General features: G+C 39.6%; 1 protein-coding gene across 3 annotated transcripts in view; it reads left to right on the forward strand.

Annotated features, from left to right (window-relative positions):
* SKAP2 (src kinase associated phosphoprotein 2) overlaps positions 1–25,934 on the forward strand; it is a 344,778-nt gene that overhangs the window by 261,394 nt on the left and 57,450 nt on the right. For all 3 annotated transcript variants that reach the window (XM_089669915.1, XM_089669914.1, XM_089669913.1), the window contains exons 10-11: positions 10,699–10,785; positions 24,951–25,060. In XM_089669915.1, coding sequence (XP_089526041.1) covers positions 10,699–10,785; positions 24,951–25,060 — 197 coding nt within the window. The remainder of the gene's footprint in view (positions 1–10,698; positions 10,786–24,950; positions 25,061–25,934) is intronic.

The raw sequence follows: 25,934 nt of genomic DNA on the forward strand, positions 1-25,934 counted from the left end.
AGGCCCCCGGCTGCCACTTGTCTTTTTCAAGACCCTGAATCTTCCCGACCTCACCCAGAATGTTGTGCACCTCCATCTCCACAGGAAGGACTTTTTTGCAAATGGAACCCTGACATCGTACATTCCATGTGTAGTAACAGACTACTACTCTAACTAGAAAAAGTGTCCGAAATCAAAATCCCAGTGAGTTTGAAAGGCTCCATAAGACCATTCAGCATAACTCAAGTGGGAAAGGAAAGGGATACCCAGACCCCCACCCACTGTTTGTAGACTTCTATATTGAGTGGAGCACTAAAGCAAGAAATGGTCCATTGTCTCCTCCACCCCACCACACTCCACTCTTGGACAACCATGGTTCTCCACAGAGCAATGCTTCAGGTTGCCCTTCACATAGAGTTTGCCATGGAACGAGAGCCAGGCCAAATCCTGAACTTTAAAGGGATTCTCTTCAGATTCATCAAACGCATACCCTCCCTCATAACAGGGCCTGGGAAATCCCTCAAGGCCAATGGCTCACTAAAGGCAGATTCAACAACCCTCCTCTCCAGGGCCTTCCTAGGAAGAGACTTAATTTCCTCCGCCGTCACTAGCCACTGCAAAAACATTTTAAAGCATGGGGCAACATTAGCTGGGAACTTTTTAACTCACCAAAAGAAAAATGTTGGTGTTTAATTGTTATGTCTTTTTCACGCCTTCAGCTTTGGCCCCAGTCCAGGTTTACTATAAAACTGATGCCCAGTCTCACCTTGAGTCTTACACAGTTTAGAGGCTCCTTCCCTGTACTGAAACTGCTTACTCCTAAAGTGGTTGTAAACCTCAGACATGAAATATGAACAAAGCATATTCCTCTATAGTGTGTACTTGTCTCAAACCAGAGCACTAAGTGTCATTTCTGTCTGCTACCTTGTACCTCTGTTAACTGCATGAATCACATCTGACAAATTTTCTGACACCAAGAAAAAAAAGGTGACGCGGAGGGCACAGAGTGTGGCTTACAGCTCTGGCTTTGTTCCTATGTGCTGCGTGAAGGGGGAGTGTCCCGTCCCTCCAATCAGCTGTGAGGGTTTACAACCACTTTAGGCTTCTCACAGTGTGCATCAGTGGCTGCAGTAAGTATGATAGAGCCCACCTTATTTCCTGGCTGAAGAACAGGCAGCATCATCTACATCCAAGGCTTTTTATTATTTTCTAACAGCCAGCCTGCTGCTTGCATCAGGGATGATAGATCTTGAGAGGAGTACCAAGGTAGGGTGCTGTGATCTGTGTAGGAAATTAAGTACAGCACCGTACCAGCCCCTCCACCAACCACGATCTACTTGCAGTGCATAGAGATGGGCAGAGATAATGGTATCACCATGTATAAAATTATATTGTGATTAAAACAAGTATAATTAAAAGAAAATCACTAGCATGTTGTTGAGGGGAAAAGAAGGAACCAAAGCAGGCCAAATTTAGGCAGATAAAACTTTAGTTTTTTGTTTCTGTGTATTGTGTACATAAATATTCAATGTTTCATGTATTGGCATGTTTTTGTTGTAACAGAAGTGCCAATTCCTTTTATGTGTGAGTTGCTTGATGCATTGACATACCTCCTTAGACCCAATGGGGTTTATTTACTAAAGCTGGAGAGTCCAAAATCAGACTCCCTTCTGCATAGAAACCAATCAGCTTCCAGGTTTCATTGCCAAAGCTTCATTGAACAAGCTGATGTTAGAAGCTGATTGGTTTCTATGCAGAAGGGAGTCTGATTTTGGACTCTCCAGCTTTAGTAAATAAACCCCAATCTGTCTGAAGTATGGTCACTCGCTGACTTGGCACCATCCACAGGCAGCCTAACTCTTTAATAAGACATATAAGTTGAATTCAGCACCATTTTACTTTAGCTAATTACAGTACAGAGGATACTTTCCAGTCTCTTGAAGTGTAAGAAGACAATAACTTTCTTGAGCCCTGTATCTGTATATTATTAACACTGACTGAGGGAACATAGGGGAGTGGGGAAGATCTCTCTAGGACTAAACTAACTAGCAATAAACAGAAGGGGAAGAAAGAGGAAGATACCAACATCACATTAGTAAACAATTTGTAGTGGCCCAAAACCACCACTATATGTCAGCTTGCTATAAATCAATCACAACACAATGCAGTTCAATACAGCACAGAAACATTACATGAAAGTTTCACATTGTGTTTTATTGTACTATAAAACATTTACTCTGGATTACTTTGTAACTAGCCTATGTAATACGAACCTAACTTACAGCATATGTCCTGTCAAACCGTTTTTTCTTATTGGATTCAATCTCCTGATGGTTTTACACTGCTATCCTGGGCTTCGTTAGAAAAATTTAATCATGCCTTGTCCTTTTGACTATATTTAGGCAGCCACAAAATAAGGGGAGCTTTCCCGTAGCAACACATCCAGAAATAATTAAAAAGAAATTCTACACCTAGCATAAGAACACTTACATGAAAATAACACAACTCCAATCAATATATTCCAAAACCACTGAGCATTCAAGAGTCGTATGGGTTGAATACAGACCATTTCCAGGATGCAAAATATCTTCCAAAATATCTTTCAAAATATCCCCCATTTCCTCAATACATGGTAAGATAACAACTACAGTAATCTTCTGTGCCGTATTTATTACCCTTTGCAAGGCATTTTTGTCGTGGATCATACATGATCCTTGTCACAGAGAAATGTGATACATTAACACACTTTTAATTGCAGCTTTATAGAAACCAATAAGGACCTGCTCTAGAAAGCCTGCCATCCAAAAGTACAGTCTCTGATGAGCCTTGTCCACCAAACGGATATGTGTGCTGTCCACAACAGATCCTCCCTAATTATTGTTCCAAGGAAGCGGAATTCCTCTACGCTCATAGCTAACCTCCCTTACTTTCCTAAAATCAATAATAATTTCCTTTGTCTTTGCTACATTTACCTGGAGGCTCTTCTCTCTGCACCAACCAATTAAATGTTCAATTTCCTGGCGATAAGCAGACTCATTTCCATCCTTTATTTACCCCACTATCATGGTGTCTTCTGCAATTTTAACACAGAGTTCACCTCGAAACACAATCATAAGTGTATAAAGTAAACAAAAAGGGGCTAATCACATATCCTTGTAACACAGAAATGTGTATTTCTGTGTTCCTGTTACAGATTTCCTCTCACTTCCTATCTAGAAAAACCATGCCAGAAAGTGAGGCTAAATCTCTCTAATTGAGCCACAAGTATCCCAAGTAGCAGGGGTTTTAATCCATCCACACTCTATCCAAAGCTAAAAAAGAATACACATTCCCATAGCACGTCAAGTTGTGATTAAGTGCGCACAAAAAAAAAACAGGGTCTTGGTGCCATCATCTCTGATCTAAAATAAATATTGGGGCATTAGGTTTGACGCTGGTCAATAACACATAATATGCCATAATATAAACCTTATTTAAAAGCGGTATGCAAAAGTAACACTTTAACCTGGTTATCTATCAGGAAATCTTAATCCCGGCTGTTAGGTGTAAAGTATGGCTGTAAATCTAGTGTTTATTCCTTGGAGTGAATGGTGGAACATTATTCAAAATAATGAATGGATTTGATGTTTGGTAATAAATGTGTAAATCTTACCTACTGAATTATAAGTTCTTCCTTCCACTTACTTTATCTAAGACATACTCCAGAGAATTTCAAGTGTTTATTGGCATTACTGTACCATATATTATACAGACATTTAGTTATAAGATAGTCCATTCTTTATTATTAATCCCCAGCATTATTCATCTTAAAAATACAAGGCAATGGCTAAAAACCAATGTCATTTTATATTAGAAACTGGTTTGGCTGTTTACAGCAGGGCATAAAATGTTTTAACAGCACTATCAGCTTTCGTTTTACTAAAACTGGGCTCTTAATTGGGACTTCTCTGAGAAGAAGAGCTACTTGTCCTCCTCTTGAGACAAGCAACAAAAATATGTGCATTGATACATAAAATTAATTTTGCTGTACCTGCATTTTTATGTAAATTGTTTTTATGCACTGTAATGATGGACTAGAGCCCTGTCGCAAAACCTGTGGCCCTTTGGTACTTACTGTACTGCCCTCAAGGCCCAGTGGTTGAGAGTCGGTGTTTTCCTTATCTAGGTGCTCACTCAGATCTAAAAAGTATTTGTCCATTAGAAATATTCCTAGACTAGTGCTGCGTTATGTGATGTAGACAAAGTCTAGGAACACTTTGCTTTTTCCCCACAAGGTACCATTATAATGAGCTAGATAAATAAATTACTCTCTATATTACCATATAAACAGCATATAAATAAGTGTAAATTGATCTCTCTAACCATCTCTAACCCTCAAGGAGCATACAATCTAAAGTGCCTACCTCACATTCATACACTAGGGCCAAATCAGACAGGAGCCAATTAACTTACCAGCATGTCTTTGAGTGCGGGAGGAAACAGGAGTATCTGGAGGAAACCCACAGAGACAACCCTCCCAGGCACAGGGAGAACATGCAAACTCCAGGCAGGTAGTAATGTGGATGGGATTTTGAACCGACGACCCTTGTGCAGACAGGTGGAAGTGCTAACTTTTCCACTGTGTTATCCACTATGAGAACTACTGCCTAGTTTTACAGTATTTCTGCTACTAAAATGGTCTAGCGTATTTCTTCCACATTTCCTTACACTTTCTGTTCTGTCTCATCACTTTATATTTTCCTTTCTCTGATCTATTATCTTGCTGCGGGTAACATCAAATGTGGTCACAATAATGTTAAGGGTCTTTAAGGAGCACAAATCAGAACATTTTATTCACCTTATTAGAAGTACCATATGAGCATTAGAATGTTCCATTGCATTGTGCAGTCTGCACTTTAAAAGAATACGTGTACTATATGTACTTTCAGCACATTTGCTCATAGTGGATCCCTGATGCCCTCCTACAGCATCCCTGACAGGCCACATACTCACTTGTCCCCATACCACCAAGATCTTCTCTATGTGTCCTGATCATAGCCAATGGCAGTGTTACTGGATATGGCGACTCGCCATATCCTGTTCTTGAATATTCTCATTGCTGGGTTTTTCTCCCACCATGCACCCTCAACATGATCTCTAGTTATACCATTGCAAATGTCATAGTCCACTGGGAGTAGGGCCCAACAGACACTTTTTAAGAAGAGGGTGAGCAGAGCTAAGCAGGCCCCATAGCAAATATTTTGGCATAACAGGAAATTGTAAGTATATGGCTTGTCATATATTTCAGTTTAGGGCATCAGGGGCACAGTAAGCTTACAAAAAATGCATTTACATTTTACCACTTGTAATATTTATGTTAACCTTCCTATCAAGCTTTTTTTTTTTTTTTTTTTTGATTGACCATTTACATTACATAATAAACTATTACAATGTGAAAGCCTTTTCAAATCCCATTTCATGCACAAGTAATTTGTATAAATGATGCACAACAGTAGCCATCACTGGATGAGATAAAGCAGGTTGGGAGTAGTCTGATCTTCAGATTCTTGTGTTAGATAAACTCTCTGGAAGTTTGGGTTCAGTCATTAATCTGTATGCAACAATGAGTAATACTACATAGAATACCACATAGAAACATAAAGAATAACATGAACAAAGTCAACATAGAGCAGTAATCCAGAGTATCAAATCCCATCAGGCTTTCGCTATTTAGAGAAAATAGAAGTAAAATATCAGTAATTTGTTGTTTTGGGTATTGCGTACTGTTGTTGTTAAGGTTCATGCTGTAGTTTTCATAGGTCATGTTGTTCCATTTCACAATTTCCATTTGAAATACTATCAAATATTTATATAACTGAATCTGTCAAAAATTACCTTGCAAATCTCTTCTAAAGAGTGTTCAAATGATATGTCTGGTTATAGTGTTTAAACCTTTCATTACAAAATGAGGTATGTAACAATTGTATTTTTCAATCTTTTCAACTATCTATCTATCTATCTATCTATCTATCTATCTATCTATCTATCTATCTAGTGTCAGCAGCTTGTGTGTCCATTTGGCTTTGCGGACGGTGTGCGTGGAATAATAAGTTAATTTGTTGAGGAGTTCCACATTGCAGCTGAGAGGCATGTAAATACAAGCTGCTTATTTAAAGAATCTTCCAGACTTTCAGTACGATTTCCATGGAAACAATTTAATGAAAAACACCACAACCATCTGTGCATTTTGATAGATATTTTCATTTCTATTGTAGAGCTGTACTATTGTGCCCACTTGTTCATGTTTATGTGTTTATACATATACAGATGTGCACACATACAGCCATGCATATGGTATTTCACATTGCACTATGCATCTTATTTTGTAAATATAATGTTTTAATCAGTCTGTAACTTTATGGTTCTTTCTGTGTAGAATCAGTAGCAAATTGTAAGTGTTTGGGCACCGGCCTGTATTCCATCCTTCTCCATACCTCCCAACTTTCTGAAATGGGAAAGAAGGCAATGGACACACCCCTGCTACGCCCCCAATTGTGAAGATCCTAAAAAAGGAAGGAAGAAGGAATACTCTGAAAATGAACAAATGCAGGAATTTAGAGGATGGATGAAAGGTTTAGCACTGTAGAATAGTTTTGGAGGGAAAGCGGATCCCATTGCATTAGTTACAAAGGAAACTTGCAGGAGAAAGTGAATTAACAGTTTTTTATCTACATGTAAATTTGATATACATGTAAAAAACAAAATTACATTGGGTCCTCCCCAGAGTCAATATCAAACCTTTCAGATCTGGTATGGATTTTAAAGGGAGTCCACACAAAAAGGCACAAAAATTTGCTATACATGTACAAAAAAACCTACATGGGTTCCCTCAAAATCTTTACCAGACCCATCACACAAACAAACAGCAAAGGCTCAGTCTGAACTTGTGTTTAACCCAAACAGTCAAGATTTGTTCCAAATTTGTATTTGGACTAAATCTTAAACATGCCTATACATACTCCAGAACAACCTTTGCAGGGTTTGCGCAGAAACAGCCAAGGCTGGAATATACAGCAACCCTGCTGAATCAGGGGCAAACATCAGGATAGATTTCTCCTATCCCCACCAATCTACTTCATTTTCTTTTTAATTCTGTACAGGGACACTATTAGTTTTGGAGCAGAATTCTCTGAACTAGCTTCAACAATAACAACCACAGTTTGCTCACCAGGCCTTTCTTAGACGAGTGCAGCTGTCCAGTTCTGGTTCTAATGCACAGCATTGTAGGCCTCAACTGTGACCACATGAGGCCAAACTGCATTCTGGCCTGAGAATAGTAGTTGCAGGCTAGGTACTCTCAACAGAACTATTGACAGCTGAGACAATAGCCAAAGGTTCCTTGATCATACTGCTGGTCCTCCAATCAACCTGCAGCATACTCAGCAATAGTGTTGATCTGACAGTTGCCGGCCACATGTAAACAATTGGGCGGAGCTAGTGGTGACGTCGGCGGTGACAGCAGTCCTGCTGCAGCAGGTTCTATACACTGTACAGATTTGTAATTTTGCAGGTGGTTTAAGGGGACCCCCAGGAATTACATTTAAATTTAAAGGAACTTTTCTTTTTTTTTACTTTAAGCAATGAAAAATGACTCCCCCTTTAAAAATGGTACTTTTTGAAAACGTTTTTTCACTGATTTATATCCCTCAGGGCAGTACCCGAATCCCCATACCCCTTTTATGGCCAGTAACTTGCATATAAGCCTTCAAAATGAGCACTTTTGAATTTACAGTTTCAAGTCCCATGGACTTGCATTGAGTGTGAAGTTCACTGTTGAATGTTCATTAGGTTTCAACGTTCAACCGCAAACTGAACATGGGGGTGTTCGGCCCATCACTACTCAGCAATAGGTATGACTATAACACTACTAGTAGGAAATCCTCACAATAATTGCACCAACTCCAGGGTCTTAACATGACTAATATTTTCTTGCAGCTTTTTTCAAGTGATCCCATGACTTCATAGTCAACAAGGCCAGGCTTCCAGGTGGTTGAAGTTGTAGTCCTGTGTAAATGAAGGTCCCATCTTTTGACACGATCAAACAGCTGGGGATGCCAGGCACATACACCATCATATCTGAGATTCTCTAGAAGGGGAAGATAGCGGCAGCTGGTTGCACAGATTAGTCATATTGCTTCCCTTTAGCAGGTAGAGCTTTCCTCTGTTGTACCACATGAATAAACTCCTACAGCAGTAATGCTTCTCACCTTCTTTCTAGTCATGTAGTTTTTTTCAGTCATGAAGGTGCCAGACATTCCCGCACCAGCTCACGTGGCAAGTTCTCTAGAGCTTGATTTCAATCCTATGAAAACAAGCAAATGTGACTGTTAATCTTTCTCCAACAAAAAAAAGTTTTTCCTTAAGCTGCACAGCAATCTTGTAAAAATTTTCTGTGCTTCTTTCAGGCAATCACAAACACAGAGTCTCCTTTGTTGCCAAAACAAAATGTCCTGCACTTGTGGCCAGTTGTGTGACCACAGCAGAGATCTGGACAGGCCCAATGTTTGATGCCAAAAATGTAGCACCACCTTTACCCTAAGTGGTTGAGAAGGACTCACAGGTGGTTCAGCAGGTTCAGGCTGACTACAACCTAGCTGTCCACTAAATTTTAGCAAAGAACAGTCCAGGTTAAGGCATGGTCTCTGTACCAAAAGAAGATCCTTAGGTTTCTTGAGTTCTTCCTTATTGCCTGAACCATAGTATATAGCAAAATACCCATCAATAACAGTACAGGTAACCCTTTTCTTTGTTGCTCCAATGATCCAGCAAAACAAGCAAAAAAGCACTGTATCCAACAACTGGCCATTCATCCACCTGCTTTGTGAACTCTATAGATTATTCACTGTGGACGTGAGTGCTGATTGTGCTTGTTTCATCACAAATTGAACTGGTTACAACTGGCCTTAGTCCCTCATTGAAAACAATTAAGCCAGTTTTCAGAAATTACAAATTAATGTGCTGCACCCGTGGTGCTTCTGTTATAATCTAACGATTGCTTTGGTCATGTTGTTATCTTTAAAGTGTATCTAAATCAATACACAAAATTAGACAAATTGTAACATGCAAGTCCTTACATGTGGAGGCTGAGATTGTTTCCTTTTTTGTGGATTTGATGATCTGGGCAGTAATACGCATCCTGTACTAGGGTGCAGTGTTGCTAACCGTCAGTATTTTTACTGGCAGCCAGTAAACAATGGGCACTTTTCTCCTGCCAGTAAATTCCAGTGACAGGAAAAGGTTTCCAGTTCCAAACATGGCTGTGATGCTCGGCCCAGAACAGCGCATGTGCAATTCTGGTCTGGATCCAGGAGAGACCATCCAAGTGCCTGCTACAGTGTGTTCAGGTAGCGCCATCAGGGGGGGTTGGTCTGGCAGAGGTGGTGCCTGAGCGTGTCATGTGATGTCAAAGTGCAAAGGAGCTGAGCGGAGCAGCTGGAGCCTCATGTGTGGGTCTGTGGGATAGGAGCAAGGCAAGCTGGAAGTGGGAATGTCAGTGCTATTTGGACTGGGGAGGACTGAAGGGACCACCTGGTGTGAAAAGAGACTTTCACTGTGACTCAGGAGGGGATATGTCATGTTCTTGAGCTGTTATCATCATCTGTGCTGCTGCACACTGCTGTCAGTGTCACCGTGAGAGTCATTTTCATGTGTGTGTGCCTGCCTATTCTAATTTCTTGCCCTCCTGAGTCCTGTCCCTGAGCTACTTACTATATCAAAAATAAAATAAGAAATATGTTTTTTGCTTTAATATCTACCCTAAATCACATTGCTAATTACATAATGTACTTGTTTGTGGCCTAAATACTAAAATTTGCACTTAATACAAATTTGTTTAACTTTGCCAGTGAAAATTTGGCTGTGTCGGTAAAATCTGGGTGTCATCCTATAACAGAAAGTCCCCTATCTTCTCCATAATACAGAGGAGAGGTGGTTTGTAGTTAACAAAGGTACCTAAGTAGGGCTGATAAGACTCTTTGAAGTTTTATTGCAAGAAAGGCACTGCCTTATTTAACTATAAAGTACATTTACATAACATAGCATATCATAACATAGGGTAATAACAATAAAACACTTGGACAATGTGCACTTATGAATGAATATACCTGGAGAAGTGTGAAGTTATAGGAGGAAGGATCAGACAGGTTCAATCCAATGTCATAGGCCTGCTTGTATCTTGTGTTTTTAAGGCATTTGACTTGCTGTCATCATTATCTACATCCCATTGATTCTAAGTGACCAGAGACGTGCCTCCTTGAAGCAACATGAAAAAAGTTAGTTGGTTCCATTTGTGAAAGTTGTCAGTCTCAAGAAATTTCCCAAGAAAGGCCAAAGATTGATTGCATAGAGGTAATCAGTTAATCTGTCACTGTGAGAGTAACAGATTAAGTCATATTGGCAGGTTGTTGTGAAAATGTTTTCATAGCAGCTGTATATGTACCTGTTGTGTTGCCCACTTCCCCTCTATTGTGTAGATTGGTGCAGAGGAAGCCAAATGTTGAACTCCTCAAACAACAGTAAACAACTTAAAATTATTATGTTAGTGTTAGCCTGTTAATCCAGTTCACTTTTTTATATTTGCATCTTTTTGGCTTGTGTTATATATATGTCTAACATAGCATCACGTGTTTCAAATTATGAACAAAAGTTGTAACGTGCAAAATCAAACAATCTTTATTTCAGAGGAAAACGAAAATCAACCGATCGTAACTGAGATCCAAAAACCTCCCCAGGCACCCATATGCCACACTCCTTCAAGCAGTGCCTCAGGTAATTACTATATTGTGTTAATTTGTCGGTGTTATTTATTCACATCTCGAAAAGTTGTCTGTTTTGGGCTAGATGTTCAGTGGCAGCTAAGCTACTTAGAACCATTTAGGATGCAGGAAACACACTTGAGAAGGATTTCTAAAGTAAGCCAGTTTATACTAGGCATTCCTTCCTGAATTACTTTGTAATGACTCAATTAGCTTTCATTTCTGCACAAAGGAGATTTAGTTGCATAAATTAGCTTATCATCATTGAGGAAGTGTCACAGCTAAAGGACAGTTTATAGATACAACATGCAGTTGCTGTCACACCTATGAGAATGTAATATAGACATCTGTGTATACTTTGTGCTTGAACAGAACAGACTTCTGCCATTCAAAGGCTGACAGGGGACAACAAGTAACCCAGGGGACTGGCAATGTAGACATCTGTGAAAAGGTCAACTTGACACAGGCTCTGACAATCGACCTGCAGGTCTGTCTTCTTTGATAAAAATCAGATAAACCTAAGACCACTAATTGATCTGCAGCCTGTTTAAATGTTGGCCATGCATATCTTCATTGAATATGATTATAGCAGAGAGCAATCGAATTAGAGAAAAGAGAAGCCCGACTCCTGGTACAACCATAGCATGGAAATGAGAAGAACAAACATCTAGACATAGGGAGTACCACAACAAAAATCTGTTGTGTTATCCATGCTACCTGAAGCCTTGGGCTAAAGTACTCAGACACAAAAAAGAAACTCTTTGTTAAAAGAGCTTGAAACATTCAAACTATAATAGAAATGTTTGCCTAAAAACTTGGAAAATTCCCCAGAGCCATAGGAACAGTGCTATAGAGTTCATGGGGTTGACAAAGCTTGTGGTCTATCCTAGCAGGATGATTCCTATAATAAGATAATTTTGTCTCAAATGACAACCTCTGTGGCTGGTATGGGAACGGAAATTCATCCCACTTTATGGACTGTAGTTCTCCTTTGTTGACATTGATGGATTAAACAGCATATGGAAGGGGGATCTGTACCCTTGTTCTGCTTCCCTGATGTCCATGCTGGAGAGGTGGGGCTTATCTTGCAAGTAACAGTTATTACAGGACACAGGGGTGATACTTGAAGTGTTGCCTAAGGGCTATTCAGCATAATGATGAACACAGTAAAATGTGTCAGTGATGTTTGGCAATATGATGGTATTGTGCATTGGAAAAGGTTGTTTATATATAACTGATCATATTTTGATGGGGTATTTGTGAGAAGCATTTAAAGGGAAGCAAAATAGTTTGGGGTCAGTTTTATTTCATTTTTAAAATGAGTTTTCAAACGTTTTACTCTCTCTTTCAGACTATGCAATTTAAGCTGGCCATATTGTAGTAGAATTTCATAAGAAAATGTTTGTTTTAAGAATATTCATTCAATTTCTAATTGTTAGTGGAATCAAAAGGATGCTAATTTTCGACTTCATTGATGATAAAATTTGAAGCAGCAGGATGGAAAATGAATTTCTAACAGCATATGTGGTTTTCATTTGGTAAAGACTATTTTGTTCCACAACTGAATGTTAGAAGCAAATGAAAATTTAAAGTACTGTACTTTCCAATGACATTCATAATGTCATTGAATGTACTGAACATTTTCATACAAAGGTTGTTATGAATGTTCTTTCCACAATCTACAAGTTTATGACCAGCTTTATAGTGTATGTGATGTGCTTTACCTCTATAAGGGGTTTTTATTCTGTTTGTCCACTCTTGTGATTTACAGTTTCCTCCCCCAATGCAGAGTCAGACAGAAGGCACCCCTAAAACATAGGTGGTGAGTAACTCGTATCCAAACTGATAGAGGAAAAAGTGGTGCCATTTGTCTTTTTCTGCTTTGTGGCAAAGGTGTGTGAATTACAGGACTAAACAAAGAACAACCAAAACTCTGCAGGTAAACCCATTCTTCCATGGGTATTTCAGCTGTGGTGCAGTGGTTTTCTTGGAGTTTGGGGTGTCATAGTAACGTGAGCTAATGTAAAATGAGGTTCTGTTGGAGGGAAGCATATTTTAGCTTAAATAAACCAGATAGTACATGACACCAGCACTGAAGACGATGTGCTTCTTATCAGGACTTAGCACCTCTTCACAGCATACGCATAGTGGTCCTATCTTAACTGTGTCCTGAAAGGAAATGTAGTCTGGGTCACCCTGTCAGCTCTGCGTGCCATATACATCACCCTTCTCCTCCTGTCAGGAGCAGGGTGGACATGGAGCCCATGATCAGGAAGTCCCTTTCCGTTCTCTTCCTAGTATGACATGTGGACAGGAAACAAAGGGCTGATTTCATGGTCCGCACAGGAAAGCAGAAACAGGTTGCTGTAAGTGTTTAGGTTCGCAGTGTGTTTTGCAGAAAGGAAGTAAGCACATCATACTGTGCAGCATTTCACCACTGCAGGATACCTAAATAATTGTACAAAAATTGTGTGAAAAATGACAACACTTGAAAAGTGTTTTACTTTCTTTTTTGTGCTATACAGAAAGAAGATAACCATCTAACTCCCTCTATGGGAAATACCAGTGCTTCTACCTTACTTTTACTTCAATGCTATTTTCTTCTTTATTTCTATAGTTATAAACAACCGACAATGCATACAAAACAAGTTTATAAGTGCTGTTTTCACTTAAATTCTTTTTTTTTTTCATGTTTCAGTTCAATATTTTTCTAGGTACTTATATAGCACGATCAATTAACACAGCACTTTACATATACAGTATATTGCACATTCACATCAGTCCTTGCTTTCAAGGAGCTTACAATCTAAGGTCCCTAACTCACATTCATACATACACATACTGGGGCCAATTTAGACAGGAGTCAATTAACCCACCAGTGTTTCTTTGGAGTGTGGGAGGAAACTAGAATACCCAGAGGAAATCCATGCAGGCACAGGGAGAACATGTAAACTCCAGGCAGGTAGTGCCATGGTTGGGATTCCGACAACTCTACTACTGTTGAGTAGAAGTGCTGCCCATTTATATTTTGCCTTTTCTGGAACCTCTTTTCCCCTTTCCTCAACATGCTAATGAAATAAATAAACATTTCTTTTTCAGTATATACCTTGTTTTAGACCCAGTGATGTCACCACATTATGTGCTTCTCTATGCAATGTTTGAAGATCATGGCTGATGGGAGGGGCCTGCAGTGTGATGTACATAGCTTCCTGAAAACATCACAGCATCCTGCTTCAACACTCTCCATCAGCCCTTGGAGCCCTACGGAAACAATAGACTGGCTCCTGGGTGAAGTTGTGCATATAGCAGAATGCTTTGATGGGTGGATGTAGTAGTGGGCATTCCAAGGCAGGCTTTTGTATGAAGATCACTCCACATGTTCGTTGAGCCTCCACAAAGGAAAGAACTGAAATCAGATGAATGATAAGTGTGGCAAAAGGCAGAAAGGGCTAGAAAATACTAGCTGTAAGCTAGGAAATTTGTCAGGCTCTTTCTAACTTGCTGCAGCTTCTACAGTAATATGCCAAATAAGAAGCTCACAGTGTGCAGTGAAATCATAGTAAACAATTTCAATACAGGAGAGGGGAATGTATATTCAACTTTGATATCCCTCAATGAATCCTGCAGAGTTCAAAGTCTGCCCATCTTCCCCAGCCATTTTGATCAAGATCTCAAACTTCCTGTTTGACATTTCATTTATCGGAATTTATAAAAAAATGGAGCTTGAAGAATGATCACAGGGAGACAAAGGATGAAAGCACTTCTGTGGGTTCTCGATGCTGGAATCATTGAAAGACAAAAGGTGATCCAGTTTTCAAAGGCTGAACCTATGGGGGGAGATTTACTGAAACTGGTACACTCAGAATCTGGTGCCACTGTGTATGCTAGCCAATCAGCTTCTAACTTCAGCTTGTTAAATTAAGCTTTGGCAATAAAACCTGGAAGCTGATTGGTTTCTATGCAGAGCTGCACCGGATTTTGCACCATGCAGTATTAGTAAATAACCCCCCATGTGTTACAAACTGCTCTTAATAGGACTGGCTTAGTAAAGAAAAGTCTTAAGCTGGCCATAGATGGATCGGCTGCTTTTGATCAGCCAGCCATAACAATGAGGAGGCGTGTTATGGACACCTCTGGTGCTAGGTTATCAAATGTAAGTAGTGGTGATTAGACAAGGTTTTCACACCTTGCCTGACAAGTTTCAACTGGTGGAGTCTGCAGGTACACCATAGATCCTACATTATTTCCAAGTATGCAGATCAAAAGCTCTTACTTCACTTACTATATACAAGGCATGACAGCTAGGCAACTACTGTAGCATTTTTTGATGGAAGTGCTAACTAATTTTAGATCAGGTATTTCTCTGATGACTGATCTCCTTTAAACCATCCCTGGATATTAATAATATTTTTATCAGTTAGGGGATTACATAGTGGTATTTCTATCATAAAAGACAAAACTGTTTTGCGGAAACATGAAATGATATTTCAATGAAATTTAACAGGCTAACTAAGCTTTTGCTAGACAAATAGAATGTCTATAGCCTTATTAAATAGCAGGTACTAAGTAAACTAATTTAAAGTTTATGTTACCCCAGACATATATCTAAGATGTGTCTGAGGTATCATGTACTTGTATTAAAAAGCATTTTCTTTGCATTGCTTCTTTTGTGTGAAACGCCTGTTGATCCTGCTAGTCCCCCTGTTCTCTTATTTCAAATTGACCACACTAGGCATGAGAGCACATCCATCCTAGTATGTTCTGTTTTCTTCTTTGCATTCTAATTAGGAGCACAACCAGGGGCGGACTGACAACTCATGGGGCCCCCGGGCAATAGGGGATCATGGGGCCCCTGCGTCCTTGCCCAAACTCAAAAAAGCCTATGAAAAAGGTACCAGGGGCATCTCATGGGGCCCCCTACTGACCCCGAGCCCTCGGGCAGTGCCCGAGTTTCCAAATGGTCAGTCCGCCCCTGAGCACAACCTGTCTGTATTCCAATGGTCAGATGTGCGCTGACACTCCCCCTGCAGAGCTCTTCAATAAAGCGGAGCTCCACCCAAAAGGGGAAGTTCCGCTTTAAGCCTTTGTCCTCCACTCCCCATTAAGGATTGGCACCTTTGGGGAGCGGGTACCCGAATTTGACAGGTACCCACTCCTACTTCCGCTGCGATATCCTAGGCGATCGGAAGCAGAAGATGTCCTCCACCCCTCTCTCCCCATAATCTTCTGAATTCAGAAGACTACGGGGCCATTCACAAAGCGCAGCGCTTGTGAAGCCATAAGCTGTCACAGCCGGGTGCCCACACTGAAGATGCCAGAGCCAGGGAGAGAAGACGGCCAGTGAAACCAGCGGTGGTGAGGACACCGCTGGACTGAGGGACAGGTAAGTGTCTGTATTTTAAAAGTCAGCAGCTACAGTTTTTGTAGCTGCTGACGTTTTTTATTCAGGTAGAACTCCGCTATAAGATCAGTGTACTGCTGTTTTGCTGCCTCCTGCTGACTCCCCCCTCCTTCCCAGTCTACACCCTCAGCTCTCTAAGCCTATTATGCAGCTGTGAACAGAGGACATCACTTTAAAAACAAATAAATGAATAAATAAAATAAAAAGGTATTAATGAGGTTATATTGTTTTACAAGGTAAGGGTTTACATATACTGTAGTTTAATGCTGCACACCATCTCTTAAGAGTTCATGTAGACAAGCACTGGTTTGTGAATATAAAAATAACTGAGAAGTGACTCAAAGGCACTCTGAAGTATCACAAGCATGCCAAAGCAGCTTAAAAAAAAACATTATCTAGAAAAGCAACTGGAAACATACTGCATTTAACTTTCTTCTCAAGTCTGATGCTGGGCTACATGAGCACCAGAGTGAAGAAGAAAGGCAAACCTAGGGCAATATCCATTTACCTATTCTTCATTATTCATTTTTCAGTCCTATTTCTACTGTCACAACTGGATATTAGTGATTGCGACATTGTTATAGAAACAACATTTCAGAGATTTTATATTCTCCAAAGGTGTTTTCATCAGCATATGGGACCCTATGATTATTACAATCCCCAGCAAACAGATAATACTAAAAATAACACTTCTACAATGCCACATATCCACATGTATCTATCCAGTGGACCTTTAAAAACTCTAGTTGTGCCTATAAACAAATATTGTTACCCCAGTGTGCATACTGTACCCAGGATAAGTGGCATCACCTTTTCTCTTACCACATAAGACTTCCTGTAAAAAAGAGCTTTTTTATCTACAGCACATAGGGGTTGATTTACCAGAACTGGAGAGTGCAAAATCTGGTGCAAGTGTGCATGGTAGCCAATCAGCTTCTAACTTCAGTTTGTTCAAAATAACCTGAAAGCTGATTGATTTCTCTGCAGACCTGCACTCTCATGTTTTAGTAAATCAATCACATGGATGGTATGTCAAAAAAATCACACATTTTACTTGTTTTAACTTTACAAAGTTGAGCAACCAATAAGATCCCTTGTTTGATTTTTCCAATGCATAGCGATTGACACTAGAGATGAGCGAATTATTCAAAAATTCGATTCGGCTGATTCGCCGAATTTGGGGGAGAAATTCGATTCGATGCGAATTTATTCGCCGCGAATTTAACTTATTAAAAGGGTTTCTAGGCTTCAGAGAGCCTTTATATTAGTGCAGAACACTGTACCTTTAATTTAAATGCCCTTGGAGTCTGCTGGGGAAGAGAAATAATACTGTCAGTCAGTATGACATGCAGATGAGTGCCGTCGATCTTAGAATCACCGCACACTTCACTCATTTGGGCAGTCATGGGGCACGACGAAGAAGAAGAAGAAGAAGTAGAAGAAGAAGAATGAAAAGAAGAATGAAAAGAAGAAGAAGAAGAATGAAAAGAAGAAGAATGAAAAGAAGAATGAAAAGAAGAAGAAGAATGAAAAGAAGAAGAAGAAGAATGAAAAGAAGAAGAAGAAGAATGAAAAGAAGAATGAGAAGAAGAATGAAAAGAAGAATGAAAAGAAGAATGAGAAGAATGAAAAGAAGAATGAAAAGAAGAAGAAGAATGAAAAGAAGAATGAAAAGAAGAAGAATGAAAAGAAGAAGAAGAAGAATGAAAAGAAGAATGAAAAGAAGAAGAAGAAGAAGAATGAAAAGAAGAAGAAGAATGAAAAGAAGAATGAAAAGAAGAATGAAAAGAAGAAGAAGAAGAATGAAAAGAAGAAGAAGAATGAAAAGAAGAAGAAGAATGAAAAGAAGAAGAAGAAGAATGAAAAGAAGAATGAAAAGAAGAAGAAGAAGAATGAAAAGAAGAAGAAGAAGAATGAAAAGAAGAATGAAAAGAAGAAGAAGAAGAATGAAAAGAAGAAGAAGAATGAAAAGAAAAATGAAAAGAAGAAGAAGAAGAATGAAAAGAAGAATGAAAAGAAGAAGAAGAAGAATGAAAAGAAGAAGAAGAATGAAAAGAAGAAGAAGAAGAATGAAAAGAAGAAGAATGAAAAGAAGAATGAGAAGAAGAATGAAAAGAAGAATGAGAAGAATGAAAAGAAGAAGAAGAAGAATGAAAAGAAGAATGAGAAGAAGAATGAAAAGAAGAATGAAAAGAAGAATGAGAAGAATGAAAAGAAGAATGAAAAGAAGAAGAATGAAAAGAAGAAGAAGAATGAAAAGAAGAATGAAAAGAAGAAGAAGAAGAATGAAAAGAAGAAGAAGAAGAATGAAAAGAAGAATGAAAAGAAGAAGAATGAAAAGAAGAAGAATGAAAAGAAGAATGAAAAGAAGAAACAGAAGAATGAAAAGAAGAAGAAGAAGAAGAAGAAGAAGAAGAAGAAGAAGAAGAAGAAGAATGAAAAGAAGAATGAAAAGAAGAAGAAGAAGAATGAAAAGAAGAAGAAGAATGAAAAGAAGAAGAAGAAGAATGAAAAGAAGAATGAAAAGAAGAATGAAAAGAAGAAGAAGAAGCAGAATGAAAAGAAGAATGAAAAGAAGAAGAAGAAGAATGAAAAGAAGAAGAAGAATGAAAAGAAGAAGAAGAAGAATGAAAAGAAGAATGAAAAGAAGAAGAATGAAAAGAAGAAGAAGAAGAAGAATGAAAAGAAGAAGAAGAAGAATGAAAAGAAGAATGAAAAGAAGAAGAAGAAGAATGAAAAGAAGAAGAAGAAGAATGAAAAGAAGAATGAAAAGAAGAAGAAGAAGAAGAATGAAAAGAAGAATGAAAAGAAGAATGAAAAGAAGAAGAAGAAGAATGAAAAGAAGAATGAAAAGAAGAAGAAGAAGAATGAAAAGAAGAAGAAGAATGAAAAGAAGAAGAATTCCAGTACAGCAAAAAGTGTATCTGCAGAGAGCTCCGCTATTTCTGACAGTTCTCTGACAGTTCCTTCACATTTACAGCGGTTGAAACATTGTATCTATTTATTTCCGAATAAAAACATCTGTATCCTAAATGGAAACAAATAGATACAATGTTTCAACCGCTGTAAATGAACTGTCAGAACTGTCAGAAATAGCGGAGCTCTCTGCAGTGACACTTTTGCCGGCTGATCGGGAAAAATTTGATTCGTGCACCCGAAGTTTGCTAAAATTCGGATTCGATGCGAATCGAATTTTTCCTGATATTCGAAACGAATTCCACTTTGCCAGGTTCGATTCGCTCATCTCTAATTGACACCTCTGCCTTGATTTAATAAAACTAGAGAGAGCAAAATCTGGTGCAGCTCTGCATAGAAACCAGCTCTCTTCCTTTTCCGGTAATATGATGGATTGCTACTGCTGTTATTTGGTTCGGCTTTTTGCCGCCCCTCCTTGATGTCATTGGACATTCTGTTATTTGGCTAATACAACTCAGCAGGATGTATCTGTTTATGTGTTATTGTTTTGCTCTGCCCCTGCGGGGGCATATCTTGAACTTGTTGTATTCTTAAAACAAAACTTTCTCAATAAAAATATTGAAACAGAAACCAATCAGCTTCCAGAGTTTTTTTGCCAAAGCTTAAAGGATAAGTTCACCTGTTCGATAAAAATAATAAATGCAAATTTTTTTGCAGGTAAAAAAATGTGCATTTATTTTTGTCCAAAGAAGCCTGGCTAGCATTGCACCAGCAATCAGTAGATCTTCGAGGGCTGTCGGGATTTGTAGGCACTCATTCACAAAACTCTGTGAATGAGTGATGCGGCCGTGTGGGCAGAGCCCATGTGGGCAAACTTATCCTTTATTTGAACAAGCTGAAGTAGAAGGTGATTGGCTACCATTCACAGCTGCACCAGATTTTTCACTCTCCAGTTTTAGTAAATCAACCCCTTTATGTTCTCCCAGTATGTATCTGTCCTTTCAGCCCCAAATCCAATCGCTGTCCAAATCTTTTAGACTTCACCTCTGCAACATCTCCAAGATACACCCGTTCCTAACCTCCGAAACTACTAAGCAACTTATTCACTCACTTGTTATATCTCGCCTTGACTATTGTAACTCCCTTCTCATTGGCCTACCTCATCGCAGGCTATCCCCTCTTCAGTCTATCATGAATTCTGCTGCCAGACTCATTCACCTTACTAACCGTTCTGTATCTGCCACCTATCTCTGCCAATCCCTCCACTGGCTTAACAATAACATAAAAAGCTATTTATAACTCTGCCCCAAATTACATCACCAATCTTGCCTCCAAATATCACCCAAACCGTACTCTACGCTCCTCCCACGACCTCCTGCTCTCTAGCTCCCTTGTCTCCTCCTTCCATGCTCGTCTCCAGGACTTCTCCAGAGCTTTCCCATCCTCTGGAACTCTCTACCCTAATTTATCAGACTATTACCTACTCTGTTCAGGCGATCTCTGAAAATCTATCTCTTCAGGGAAGCCTATCCTGCCCTCAGCTAATAATGGAATCTTCTATTCTGCCTACCAGTCCATCCCCCACAGTTATTGCCTTTTGTACCACTAGCCCCTCCCTCTCAGATTGTAAGCTCCAAGGAGCAGGGCCCTCCTAACCCTCTTGTATTGAACTGTTTTGTTGCTGTATTGTATCCCTTTATATTGTAAAGCGCTGAGCAAACTGTTGGCGCTATATAAATCCTGTATAATAATAATAATAATAATAATGATCTTCTTCAGATTCTCCAATTTCCAGTTTCCTGCCCCAAACCGAAAACATACTAGTAGATAATTGTTTTCCTCCCAAATACTCTAATATATACCGCTGTAAAAAAGAAAGAAAAAAAGAAGAAAAACACCTAGTGGGGAAAAAAAGTTAGTACATATATTTACCTTTCCCTGCCTTCTGTATTGAAAGGGGTGACCTAACCATCTTTCCAATGAGATCACATGGATATCTGGATAGCCCAAATCTCACAAGATGGTCCTATAAAACAGCGCAGTAGCATATTTTGTGAGAATTGGGGCACTCTGCATACTGTGGGATCTCAGTGGCAGTATGTGGATGTTACCCTTGTCTAGGTCCTGTGGGTAGAAAAGGGGTAAGGAAAGTATGTTAACTATTTTTTTTCTTCCATGGGAGTTTTTTTTACAGAATTTTAAGATGAGAAAAGTAGAGCCACATCAAATAAGTGGACCTTGAAATTCTATGACTCCCCCTGCAGCTAATGTATCCATGGCATTACCGCCTGCACCAAATATCTGAACCATAATAACGCCTCCTCTACATGTAAATACTCCAATAACATTCTCCACATAGTACAGTCTTCCCTCTCCACTGGAAGAAGCAATTCAGCTGAATGCCTGCTGTGTGCCATAGTGCAGGTAGCAGTAACTTGGCTACCAAAGGAAAACACTACGAGACCTCAAAAGCAATGACCGGTATCAACCGCAACCTCTTGTTCCTACTCCAGTGCTGTGCAATGTCCTAATACTGCTTTTTTTTGTCATAAAATGAAAACCTTTCTGATATAAGAATAAGAGTTCTATCTTCTATTTTCAGTTACCGGTATTGTTTTTCAACATGGCCACAGTATTTTTTGGCACATTAAAACAGTTTTAATTAAATTCTCGAGGAGTGCATTTTGTTGAAAATTTGCTAATGATATGTAAATTTCGGTTGTAAAGTGCTGTGGAATCCACGGGGCCTGCTGTTCAAAGATCATATAACAACCTTAGATTGGCGATAGAATCTTGTCTGTATTTATGCTTCCATCAACATCAAACGATGCCATTTACATGCAGATTGCCATTGTCAAACACATGGTATCTTGTCAAAATATTTGGCATGTGGATAATTTTTCAAATTAATGCTATTCCCCCCACTTTAAAATTAACACATTGCAGTCCATGTTAATCCAAACCGTACATTTTCTATTCTTGTCACAAAAATAGCATAATGGTATTTTTCATGCTGATTTCTGATTGCGCCAGTGGGATAGCAAGCATGAGAAGATCCATACATTATTCTGCCTGTGAGAAAATGCGTGCTAAGCCATCAATCAGTTAATGGTGTGTATGGCAGTTTTAGCACTACATCCATTGTCACTCCGCTATTGAAACGTTATGCTTGCAAGCAAACGTTGATTGTCTGTTGTCTTTACATGGGATGTGGCCCAAAAATGAATTGCCTATTACAGTCTATGAATATAAAACTATGATTGGTTATGGTATTTTAGTAAATTGTTTCTTCTGTTCTGTTGGAAATGGATGCACCTAAACACATAAAATCAGTCTGAACTTAACAACTTTTACTTTTAAGAATGCAGGTGTCCAGGGGAGGACTGACCATTTGGAAACTGCCGAGGGCCCGGGGTCAGTAGGGGGCCCCATGAGATGCCCCTGGTACCTTTTTCATAGGCTTTTTTTAGTTTGGGCAAAGACACAGGGGCCCCAGGATCCCCTATTGCCCGGGAGCCCCATGAGTTGTCAGTCCACTCCTGCAGGTGTCTCTACCTTTTTTGCTATGTATGTTTCATTAACATTACATTCACCAAACTCTTCAACAGTCTAACCCATGTCTGACCACCATTAACTAAAGAGGAGAGTTTAAAGCTGAACTCCAGCCTATTCTTCAGTCTTGTGCAGTTGATCAGATTCCTCCTCGGTCTTACTGTGATTTCACTGCACATCCAGCTTGTTCTAGCATTTCTTACTTTCTCTGGCCCTCCATTTTAATTCATTGGATTTCAGTTCTTTCACTCATGAAGGCTCAGTATTACATGTGAGCATTATCTAGAGCAATCTGCATGCAAATGAAGCTTCACTAGGATCACTCATTCCTCCATACTGACATCCACCCATCAAGGCATTTTGATAGTTACATAACTGCCCTCAACAGCCAGCCATCTGCTTTCCAGAGGACTGAAGGCTCCTGAGAGGAGTACTAGGGCAGGGTGCTGGGATGTTTTCAGGAAGCTATGAAGATAAGCCTGCCTCCCCCACCATCCATAATCTACAGTACCTATATTGCATAGAGATGTGCAGTGACACATTGATGCCATCACTGTGCCTAAAACAGGGATATAGACCAGGAGTAGGCAACATTGGCACTCCAGTCTGTACCCCATGGGAGCTGGTTGCCCCAGGGGAGCCTCTCAGTAACACTATGGAATTGAAAAACAGACACAAGGTCGCATCACCACATCACCATTCATTTTTTCTGCACTGCACCCTATGGGCTAGGCCTTTTGGCTAAGTCTGAGGCAATTTTTGCTTCCAGACCACAAGGCCTAGGCAGTGCACCTGCACCAGCACTATTTGTTCATTTTTTTGGTCACATTTTGTCACTTTGCACTTTTGTCTGTGTTTCTTTCACTTGGATGGAGAGTGTGGGTCCTTGAGCCTACCCTGAAGTCTATGGGGAGGATGTGTGGCCTTCAGGTTCCTCTCTTCAGGAGAACTCCTTACCTAGTACTTGGTGGTCGGCTTTGGCTGACAGTGAGGAGAGGGGCCTGACAGGCCTTTGGGAAAGGTGAACCAAGTTGAGACTTGCACCTCTGGGGGTGGGGGTGGGGTTTGGGGGTCAGGGTAGAGTGTGCTTTTCTTGTGTTTTTTACATACACTTTTTTTGTGAATTTAAGTGATTAGTTTGTGAGCACCATCACGGGTTAATAAAAAAGCTGTGGTAAAACTACAAATCCCATCATACTCTTTGGAAGGTATGCCTATGGCTGTCAGGGTTGCAATGCCTCATGGGAACTGTGTAACAACAGTTGGTGTGCCAACACTGCCTACACCTTATATAGATTGTAAAGTGAGCCTATTTGGCATTTTAAACTAAACCTAAAAGTCTAGCTAAAGTTAAGAAAAATGTCTTCTGTGTTTCCCTCTGATTTTAGTGTCAGTTTTCTACAAAGGGCTCCATTTTTAAAATTTGGGGCTAACACTGTCCTTAGCCTCACCCACCACCCATTGTCCAATGGAAAACGGCAAATCTACTGTACTTTTCATGCCTTTAAAAAAACTCTGGGTAAAGTGCCAGGTCTACTCTGGGTAAAGTGAGAGGTTGTCTTGCTATGCCTTCTCCCCCTTCTGCTGATACTCATGTTCAACTTGATCTGAGGCTGATTGTTTGCATGCAGGAACCCTGGTACTTGCTGATATAAGGGAGCATTCTCCCAGAATGCAGTGTTCTGCTCTGAAAGGTCAATTGTCAGGCCTGAATGCTGTCACATGAAGGAGGGGAGAAAGTAATTAACCTGTTGTAAGCTCTGACACTGACCTGGACCCATTCAGACCCGAACAGCATGGTAATCACCTTTTACAGACTGTATAGTGAGTCAATCAACAGGGACATATCGCTCCCATCTTGACTGAAGAGATGGGACCATCCGGCTTAGTCAGGTATACACATGGTGCATCCCAACATGTAGGCAGTCTCCTTTTGGAAACATGTTTCGCAAGGTAAGTGTTAACTGGTAAAAAAGATTCCATACCAATATTTTAACAAAAACAAAGAAAACCTCACTTTAAAGAATCTTCATGAAATTACTATTTAAGAGATAACACAATAAAGTTCCCCTTAAAGTGACCCTATAGTGAAAATAGAAACACAAAGCCCTCCTCTGGTGATTGCTTGTTCAAGCATGAAAGGCTACATTGTGGGGGATTGTTTCTGTCTATGCTCAGAAAAACTGGATATTTTGTAAGGCCCTGAGAGAGTGATACATTGTATAGGCCTGCCATTATCCTATGTTTACTCTGATATCTTCAGTTGGTAGGTTTCCATTATCTGAACTTTGTCTCTTCTTTCTTTCCAGGTAAAGAGACAGATTATGTTAATTATTACAGAGGATTATGGGACTGCATGGCAGATCATCCAGATGAACTGTCCTTTAAACATGGTGATATCATATATATTCTCAGCAAGGTAAGTTATACCACCACACTGTTTTGTGGAACAATGGTCTGGCTGCTGCTATTGTTTGAAAAATGGTATGAAGGAACTCTTGGCATTCTCATCAGTACTACTTGTGCTACCTAAACTTCTATCTCTTGCAGAAATTGTCTTCACAGTCAAAGTAATAAATGGCTTTGTCAGTGAAACACAATCACATGTGCAAACTGAACCTAATAACAGGAATCAACTTAAAAGTCTGTTTATGCATGCCTTAGGATTTGGCTTAAATCCAATGTAAAGCGCAGATAATGAACAATTATTATAAGATGCCCACTAGTACCTAATGATGTATTCTATGTTATGTTTTAGTTTCCCTTTCAAAGAAGATGGTAATCATTAGAAAATATTTTCACAAACAGTGGATACTAGAGAGGTCACCTAAGACCACTTCACAAAAGCAGTATTCCAAAAGATATTCGTCAAATGTAAGATAATACATTAGCAACATTAGTACATAGGCATCTGTACAGAAACTTCAATGTGCCCGGTTTCACCTAATCTCACAAACTTAAACTAGCAATTTTGACATTAGCCAGCCTGCTAGTGTGAGGTGTTGGTGGCTTGCATTCAATAAACTGTACAAAATGCCAGTACACAAATGCTTGCTTTGTCAATTTTACTATGCTTTGGTCACATAAGCAAAGGTCGGCTGCTGCCTGATGTGCCCATTTTGTTCAATTTGGATAGAGTTAGGAAAGATTATTGACACCATCAGCTATTTATTTTTTAGTTGTTATTTGTTTCCGATTGGGGATGACTCCCTTAATTTCCTGTTCCAGAAATGCAACAGAAAGTGAGAGGAAACATCTAGAAAGGAATTCCCCATCACTGAAATAGAGGTCCC

The sequence above is a fragment of the Staurois parvus genome, unplaced genomic scaffold (genome assembly GCF_062004578.1).
Source record: "Staurois parvus isolate SC_StPar_1 unplaced genomic scaffold, SC_StPar_1.0 ptg000082l, whole genome shotgun sequence".
NCBI lineage: Eukaryota > Metazoa > Chordata > Amphibia > Anura > Ranidae > Staurois > Staurois parvus.